The sequence below is a fragment of the Paramacrobiotus metropolitanus genome, unplaced genomic scaffold (genome assembly GCF_019649055.1).
Source record: "Paramacrobiotus metropolitanus isolate TYO unplaced genomic scaffold, Prichtersi_v1.0 Parri_scaffold0000247, whole genome shotgun sequence".
Lineage (NCBI taxonomy): Eukaryota > Metazoa > Tardigrada > Eutardigrada > Parachela > Macrobiotidae > Paramacrobiotus > Paramacrobiotus metropolitanus.
In genome coordinates, this window is record NW_026570467.1 from 85,901 (window position 1) to 94,470 (window position 8,570).

Consider the following 8,570-nt stretch of genomic DNA (forward strand, 5'->3'; position numbering starts at 1 on the left):
GTTCATGTAGCCGCCCGCCACAGAGGCTGTCAATTCAGTGAAGTGATTAATATATTGATCCCTAAAGCGGTACTGATTAAAATAATGGACGAAGCGAAGTATGCTAAATTTCTAACTAACAATCTTAGCTTTTAACATAAGTCACAAGGCTTGCGTCCTGTGTAGTGTATGCATGTGTATGCATGGGCTGGTTGGCGGTAAATACTTTCATAGCCGATTTCCGCAGTAAACTGGCAAATAATGTTAGTTGTTAAAAATATATACGGTGCTAGAGAATGGTTGTTATTGAAAACAACAGTGCACCGACAAAATAGCCCTCGCTGCGCTCGGTGCAAACAAACCGTCTTTTCTAACTGTTTTTGTGGCATCCTTGATATTAGTGCTATTAACTGCCTATCTTTCAGCAATTATGGAAACACTGATAGTTCACCGAGATACTAGCACATTCACGCATGCCGACTCAGCATCAAGTCGTCTAAAGTGGAGAAAAAAGTGAGTCAGCTAAAAAGTTATACAATCTAATCTGAGCAACGCAGCAATTAGCGGTAACAGAGAAATCAGAGTGAACACCATGCCTCCAAATGCGCACCTTCATAAGATGACGATTTCAAAAAATCTGGTCACCAATCAAATAGCTGACATCATAATTCTTTCAGCAGCTAATATTTTGTTGTACTTTCGACTGACCTCTGCAGTCTATGAGCGCTGCACGCGTATCATTCAATGAGATAAACAAGTGCTCCACGCTTGCCGCCGGTGACTCAGAGCCACGCCGCATATAGCGTATAATATAAAATGTCGCAGTTAGCGCAAATTACATTCCCGTGCTTGTCGGGCCGCTTCACAAACACAGTCGTAGAGAGCTCAGCGCGACATTGTGCTAGCTATCGGTGCAGTTTAATACGCTGGCGATTTCGAATAAATTTGGCAACGAAAGGCTGCGCTACCATATAAATTAAATCGATCGGTCTCTTACTGCAAGGACTGTTCCGACAGCGGTTGTTTCTGCAACACAATGTCGTTGCAGCGTCAAACTGTGTGTTTTGGGAGCACTTGCCAGTATGAATACGATGATTGTGACTTCATTGGAAAAGGAAGCTTTGGTAAGGTTTACAAGGCCAGCATTACGGAGCGCGGCAATTATGCTGGACCTGACGTTGTGGCTGTGAGATCTTTCCATATACACGAGAAGAGTTTTGTGGAAAACCCAGAGAACTATGCCAAACTGCAGGAGAGATTCGAAACGATGCTGAAGCTGAAACACGATCACTTGGTGGTCTACCATCAGATCTCCATCATCCCCACACTTTGTAGTGCAAACGTGGAGTTAGTCATGGTCTACTATCCTGGTAAGTATGTGAATTATACTACGCTTTTTAAGCAATTTAGTGATCGTTGTCATGCTGAGCGTTGTCATACATCCGACATCGTTCGTCTACCCCAGTGTTTCTTTTTTTGGCAGTAGCCATCAAAATCCTTTATAATAAAAGATTAAGAGGGGGCGTGACCAGTGTGTCTGTCAAATCCCCCAGAATCGGAGACTGGATCAATATTCAACATTTACGGATCATTCGATAGCGCTGATTTCGTAGATGAGCCCGCAGCTTTCGGATTTCAAAAAACAAACATCGTTTGAGAGAAAACTGTAAAAAACCCTATCATAGAAAGTCTACGGAACCCCAACACAACCAATCAGCGAAGACTTAAAGTAACTGCCTTGCTGCAGAGCTTGCGCGGGTTGTATCGTGTAACAAAATTTGAAATGTAACAAAATTTTTCAAATTTTGTTTGTTTGCTGTTTTCGGTCTGCAATGGCTTTTGGAAACCTTTTTTCAATAGCAGTGGGTTTAAGGATCAAAAAAATTTAGGCTCAAGAAAGGTTTAAGTCATTTTGACAACTGAACGCACAAACGACCCAGGGAACTTAGGGAATAAGGGAAGTATCCCAAGCGAGAGCTGCATGCGTCGTGAATCTTGCTGGCAGCCTGGCAGTACCAATTATCAAGTAGCTGCGGGATGACGGTGGTGGCTTCAGGTTTAATACTTAGGAAAACTGGAAAAGGCATGTTTTGCGGTAGTTAACTGGTTTCGTTTTAAATTAACCTTACTCCGATGTCACTGTTTCATTAGTTTCGTATAATCGTATTATACCGATGAAAAACGGTATTTTTAAAATTAGTAACAGAAAAGGTATATTTACAGAAGGCGAAGCGGAGCTGCTGCGCCAGCGGAGCTCGCTAAGCAGGAGGTGCAGCCATCAGATGAGACATCGTTTGGCAGTTTTCTTTCTTACGGTTTATCAGCCAGCTCTGCAAGACTGCAATAATTGACCCTTTGAGAGTTATTTAAGTACTAACAATTGTAAGTAGTTAGTTGGTGTGGGATGCCACTTGCCGCTGGAAAGAATAAATTAATTCGGTAATAGCTTACCGTAGTTTTTGTCAATGAAGTTGACTCTATTAATAAGTGCGGTAATTTTTATTTTAATTGCATTTATCATCAGGCAGCAGCCGATTTCCTCTGCGCACGTTGTGCGTCAGCCATACTACCGTAGAACTGCATACATATAGCTATAGGTAATTTTATCAGGACACTTGCAAGTTGCAACACGTAATCTAAATTAAAATATAGAATTTCTAATTGTGATCCGTATTCTTCTTATTAGATCAATTATAATTTGAGTCTTAGCAGCCTATAAATAACGTAAATTGTTTGTAGCTGATTTCTTCCGCGCAGTTTGCGCGGGGTCTACTAGTAATTATCATAAGGTGCAACGACTACACCACAGTGACCGCACGGTCCACACTATCTGCACACTGAACGTTGAAAAAAGCCAAAATCTCTATTCCTCCCTCAAGTTAAAAGTTAACGTAATTAGATCCGCCTTAGCGCTTCCCTCAATAACAGCTGAACTCATATTCCTCTGATTAGATAAGCTGTTTTCTGTGCGGTTGGCGAAACTAGTAAAGAAGATGAATTAAGCGCGGTTTAATGGACTTAAGTTTGAGTTGTCATTACGAACGTCAAATTGATAGGTGTCGCATGAATTTTAGCTGGCAACCTGAAAAGTAAGCTGAGAAGGATGAGAGACAACGAAATGCTTCTGAGTGTTGAAGACGTCCTCAGTTACGCGCTGGACCTGGCTGATGGACTGGCGTTCCTGCACGAGCGCGGCATTACTCACGGCGACCTGAAACCAGCAAACGTGCTCATCGACAACTTCAACGCCCAGCGCGAGACTCTGCGCATATCCGACTGCGACGGCCTCGTTACTTTTCAACGCTGCAGCGTTAGCTCACTGGATTACGAGCATTTCCGCAGCAGCGAGCGCTACATGTCGCCGGAAATGGTTCGTGCGATAGGACCACGGGAAACCCTCACCACGTGGCCTCCGATGCCCGACTCGACCACGGACGTGTGGAGCTTGGGGTGCGTACTGCGGCAGTTCATCTGCGCTGCAACGGGCGACTACAGAGAAATGCTGCAACATCCGGTCAGTGGAAGAGTGCTGGGTGCGACTGGAACCATTAGTGACTTGGCTTACTCGACAGCGGTTATGCGAGGGTATATTCCTATCATCCATGATGCCGCGCCCGTTCCATCCCAGCTAGCCGCGTGTATTCGCAACTGCCTGTGCAGCGCTAGTAGCCACAGAATATCTGCGCGCCAGGTCTTGAATTATGTATCCCAGATCAACGAGAACCACATACCATAAACGTGTTTGGTTCGCGTTCTGGGTACAGTGAAGGCAGCTAGATAATATCGATTCATATCCAGCATCTGAAGAATAGCTCATATATGACATATGAATACGTAATGCGTAGGAAGCGTGTATTACGTACATATGTGCTGTTACGTATGTGTTATCTGTTCTGTTAGGTACGATTGCTGTTCTTATCTAACGCATTTGATCACTAAATCCATCGGCGATCTCTTTGCACGTGCAGTGTGTTGGAGTCTTGATGGAGAAGACTGTGAAGTTAGCTTTTACTAGAAAGTTGGTGTGACCTTCTGGTAGAAGTGCGTTCTGTGTTGTTGATCAAACATTTGGGAAGCTCCTGAGTGTTTGGGTTTCGGTAGTTTTCGTTAGGCACATCCGCTGTACCCAGCGGAAATACTTAGTCTGTGTACGACCACTCATTGGAGTCCAGAGCGTATTCCACTGAACCCACAGTGTATGTTTGGTCATCGCGGAGTACGGTAGTTGTGTGAAACTTCCGTATAGCATGTCAGTATTATATATTGCCTTTTGATTATATATGATATAGGATCAAATGGAAACGTCCAAAGAAGGTCTAGCAAACGACTACGAATTTATTGCAGTTGAAATATGAGACGTCAACGTTATTGTAGGCGTTCTTATGGGCGCCAGTTGTGTTAACTATTATTCTTCCGAATTGTTTTAGATCATATTAGTGAAATATTTTCTGAAATTGATCTGGAGCGATTTTCTTATTGGGTGACTTCAATTTCCCATGCAAGCGCTAATTGGAGTAAACTGACATCCAGTACGTCTCACGTTAATTTAAAACAAATCGTTTCGTTTCCAGCTCGTAATAATAATTTGCTTGCCTTTTTAAAAAGAAACTATGAACAACAGCAATAAACATCTACGAGTACAAAGATCGGTACAAATTCAGCACAATATCAGACAATCATATTTTTGCCAAATCCCATAAAGTGAGTACTCTACTGCGAATCTAATCGGTGCTGATATCATTCGGCGAGAGCATGGTGACTAGCTCTTGCGCGGTCGCTCGCTTGTCCGCATCTAAGAGGAGACATTTACGAAGAAGGTCTTGAATATACGTCGGCATCGACTCGGGAACAAGAGGTATATACCCCTCCGCAACCTTGGAAGCGTGGGTACGGTCTAGCAGTCCTTTTGCTAATTTGCTTCGACCGGCAGCGTTTCCCAGCAGTTCCGGGGGATTCCCAAAAAACAGGGCGGATAATCGCAGATACAAGCATCCAAGACTATAGATATCTGTTTTCTGATCCGGTCTTTCTGACTCAATACCATCATCCTCAACCGATAACTTAAACAGTGGACGCAGAATCTCTGGACTGGCATAGAGAAGCGTGCCCATTCGTGAACCGATTTCAATGGCCTCCTTGGTGTCGTCAGCATAAGCGGCGTCGTCCATGTCGCCAATTACTAGGCTTTCCCGCCCTTTATGGGCCAACTGAATGAAGACATTAGCTGGTTTAATATCGGTGTGGATGAAATGCTGCCCATGTACGTAACAAAGACCCTCCGCGAGATCTCGCAGATAACCACGCAAAATCTTCTTGTCAAGAATGGAACCAGGCTTCTCCAGTTTTTTCATTTTTTTAGCCAGGTCGCCACCTACAAAACACACTCGCCGTACTACTGCACATGCACGCTCAACTGACAAATCACGGAAAATTCTTCGCAATCGCAACGAAAATCCTAAATAGATTCAAATATTTCGACTTGGTGACCTTTTTTATTTCTGAATCGTACCAATTTTTCCGAAGTTAACCGTTTTTTCTTGTTACTACTGTACACGACGACCTAGTTCCTCATTAATTAAAAATTTTTAAAAAAATTTCGTATTACATTAAAACACAAGCGCATTCATCTAACGGCTATGAGCATGGCTGCCGCGATGCCCTTTTCTTGTTTAGTGCTCGCTCAATTACGTAAAGCGGTCAATGATTCGCTTGACCTACCATCGTACAGCGGCATCACAATTTCCACGGATAGCTGTTCTCCCGACTGCTTCGCTGCGATACACATGTATCGGACTACGTTTGAATGGTCCATTTGCAGCAGTTTGTTGAAACGCTCCATATCGCTAGCCAATGTTGCACCGTCGCGCTCGCTGAGGCCTGCCACCTTAACTGCGACTGAATCCCCAATCAGCACGCCATCATCCGACGTCCCTTTCGCAGTAACCGTGCCTTTGTAGACGGTACCGAATGCTCCATTGCCAGCTTCGTTCGTTTTATCATACTGGTATTTGAAATCACTGCCACCTTGATATACCACTGAGTCGTCCGTTTTCCGACCATCTGATTAAATGTTCAGTTTAACACGCAGTTACAGCGTTAACAAAGTTCGTCGCTAATTATGTAAAAACGAGTAAACTACAATGACCATTCGTTTGACAGTCCGCTATCTCGTTCCGAAGCATTGCACGTAGCGACTGCAGGCATCATGTACATATACACTCATGCTGATGGGGGCAAGGCAGTCGAGTTAACTATACGAGCGACCTTCATCCTGTGCGTAGTGGAGAAGCGGTCGCATGGAACGCGACATATTGTAACACGGGGGTCACGTCACACATACAGTGGAACCTCCCGAACCTGAACACTGTCGGTACGGAGTTGCTTGTTCAAGGTTCGAGGGTGTTCAGGGTTCAGAAATACTGCCCCCAGGGGCACCGACGCCCCTGGGGGAGCGCATAAAATTCCAGACGTAATAATGTACGTAATATTAGTGCGTATCTTAATAAGCAAAAGGATATATGCTGTACTTTAATTTATTTCACGTCGTAGTTTATTAATTAAATTGATTCGAATGTTATTTTTGTTTGCCATGTTGTCAAAGGTTATAATTTTCGTTTACTGAAACTATGGCTACGGATTTGTAGTGCATGAAACAACTCGTTAATCTCTGCTAATCTACTTGCGATGAGATCCGTGAACACTTTGAACAGTTCCCGGATGCTTTCACTGTTTCGCACACAAAACGAAGCCGCTCTCTGTTCACGGTTGGAGGTCCGTTTTACGAAGCAAATGCATCACGGTACGCAGCCCAGTGTTCAAGGTTCAGAGGTGTTCAGGGTTTAGAGGTCCCCCCTAATGTTATAGCTTACGAGAGCTAGGCGTACGAAAAAAATTGTTCAAGATTCGGGGCTGTACAGGGTTCAGAGGTGTTCAAGATCGGAGGTTCCACTGTATACCATGCGCTAAATCGATAAAAGTTGCCATATGGCTAAAAAATCAAACTGCGGATGCACGCTTCCGACGAGGGAATGAATCTTTCTCTCTATCTGTATTGGCAGTTCAGAGGCTGGGAAAATTTGGTACGGGTTTTCCTAAATAATTCGTTTAATTGGCCGGGAAAATCCGCGACATTACCGGGTAGTCTCGATCGGCGGCATTTCTGTATTTTTAATGTCCTTTGGCGACTGAAGATCTTGACGCTAACCTGTATATACTGTACTTTCGAGTGAACTGTGGACAAACCACTAGTTTTACCAGCGTCGGCTTGCAGCTAGCTAGTCGTAGTTAGCCATTAAGGCTGCTTGCTATTCCCTTCGACACACCCCTGCTGTGGTTATTTCTGTACGACTACGGTTTTGGCGAAGAACTGGGTTGGATCGAAGACACCGTAGAGTGCATAGATGATTAGAGTAAGTCTCGAACCTTTTAACCTTCTGCATTGGGATACTATGAAGGAAGCTGCCGACCCTCTTTTCCGAGCACGTTTTTACAAAGACTCGTGAATTTGACTGCTTACTGCAGTCTCTTCCTGCTGAAGATTTTCTCAGCATCCCAATGGTTTTTCTCGCCGTTTTTTTACTTATTATCTAAAATAATGATTCATCGCAATTCAGTAATTAACTAGCGTACCTTTCGTGGATGCTCTCGGCGTGGTTTTGCGTCCAGTGGCGTGGACGTTGGTCCACAGCTGCAATTATACGAGCACTGCATTCTAAATGAAAAAACAACTCTACCCTACAGCTACAAAATATGCAGAGCAATCGTGTTTAATTTATATATTCATGTACAAAACCGCCTGTACACGTACAGTTTCCTTCGTTGCTTTCTTGAACTGAGTTTCTTCGTACACTGGTGTGCGAACATGAGAACGTACTTCGTAAATATTTTTAGCTTTTCAAAAAATAAGAAGGGGCATATAGAAGTGTTAGAAAGAAAGGGGTAAAACTATTTCTTAAACAAACAGACAGGTAACCCAACATACCTAAATACGAATGAAAATGGTCATAACAAGAAGAACAAAATTCTGTCTACACTTACCTAGGGTTGAAATTCAAACGACTTTTGGCCGTTTTTGAAATGATTTGAAATGAAACTGATTTGAAATGAAATGATCTGAAATTTGAAATTTAAAAATGAATTATTTTAATAATTTTTTATTCGGATATTTCGAAAATTTTTTCCTGGTATAAACAGGGATATTAACTAAATGGTTAACAATAACAGTTTTTTCACAGATTTTATCAACAGTTTCACTTTATTGTATGAACTTTTAAGCAGATTTCATGGTTTTCTCCACTCAAAAGTAATTAAATAACACTTTAAAGGAAATTTTTTTCCATTTCAAATCGTTTCAAACGCATTTCACGTGGTTTCATAATTTCAAATGTTCACATTTCAAATCATTTCAAATCACATTTCAAACGGACCCTCGTTTGAATTTGAAATGATTTGATTTGAAGCTTGAAATGTGAAATGTTTGAAATTGTGATTTCAACCCTACACTTACCACACAAGCGCAAAGGCCAATCAGTAAATGGTAAAATATCCGCATGATAAAGGCGTGCACCAGCAACTCTCCCAAAAATAACAAT

The 8,570-nt window shown here is 42.7% G+C and overlaps 2 protein-coding genes across 2 annotated transcripts; one reads left to right on the forward strand and one right to left on the reverse strand.

Annotated features, from left to right (window-relative positions):
- Nucleotides 1-840: 840 nt before the first annotated feature.
- LOC129601523 (uncharacterized) lies at nucleotides 841-4,237 on the forward strand. Its single transcript, XM_055500362.1, has 2 exons — nucleotides 841-1,349; nucleotides 3,054-4,237. The coding sequence occupies exons 1-2, from the start codon at nucleotides 1,016-1,018 to the stop codon at nucleotides 3,713-3,715; spliced, it is 996 nt and encodes a 331-aa protein (XP_055356337.1). The 5' UTR covers nucleotides 841-1,015; the 3' UTR covers nucleotides 3,716-4,237.
- Nucleotides 4,238-4,700: 463 nt separating this feature from the next.
- LOC129601521 (serine/threonine-protein kinase nekl-3-like) lies at nucleotides 4,701-6,289 on the reverse strand. Its single transcript, XM_055500360.1, has 3 exons — nucleotides 6,244-6,289; nucleotides 5,698-6,039; nucleotides 4,701-5,350 (listed from the first exon to the last, which is right to left on the reverse strand). The coding sequence occupies exons 1-3, from the start codon at nucleotides 6,287-6,289 to the stop codon at nucleotides 4,701-4,703; spliced, it is 1,038 nt and encodes a 345-aa protein (XP_055356335.1).
- Between the last annotated feature and the right edge of the window lie 2,281 nt (nucleotides 6,290-8,570).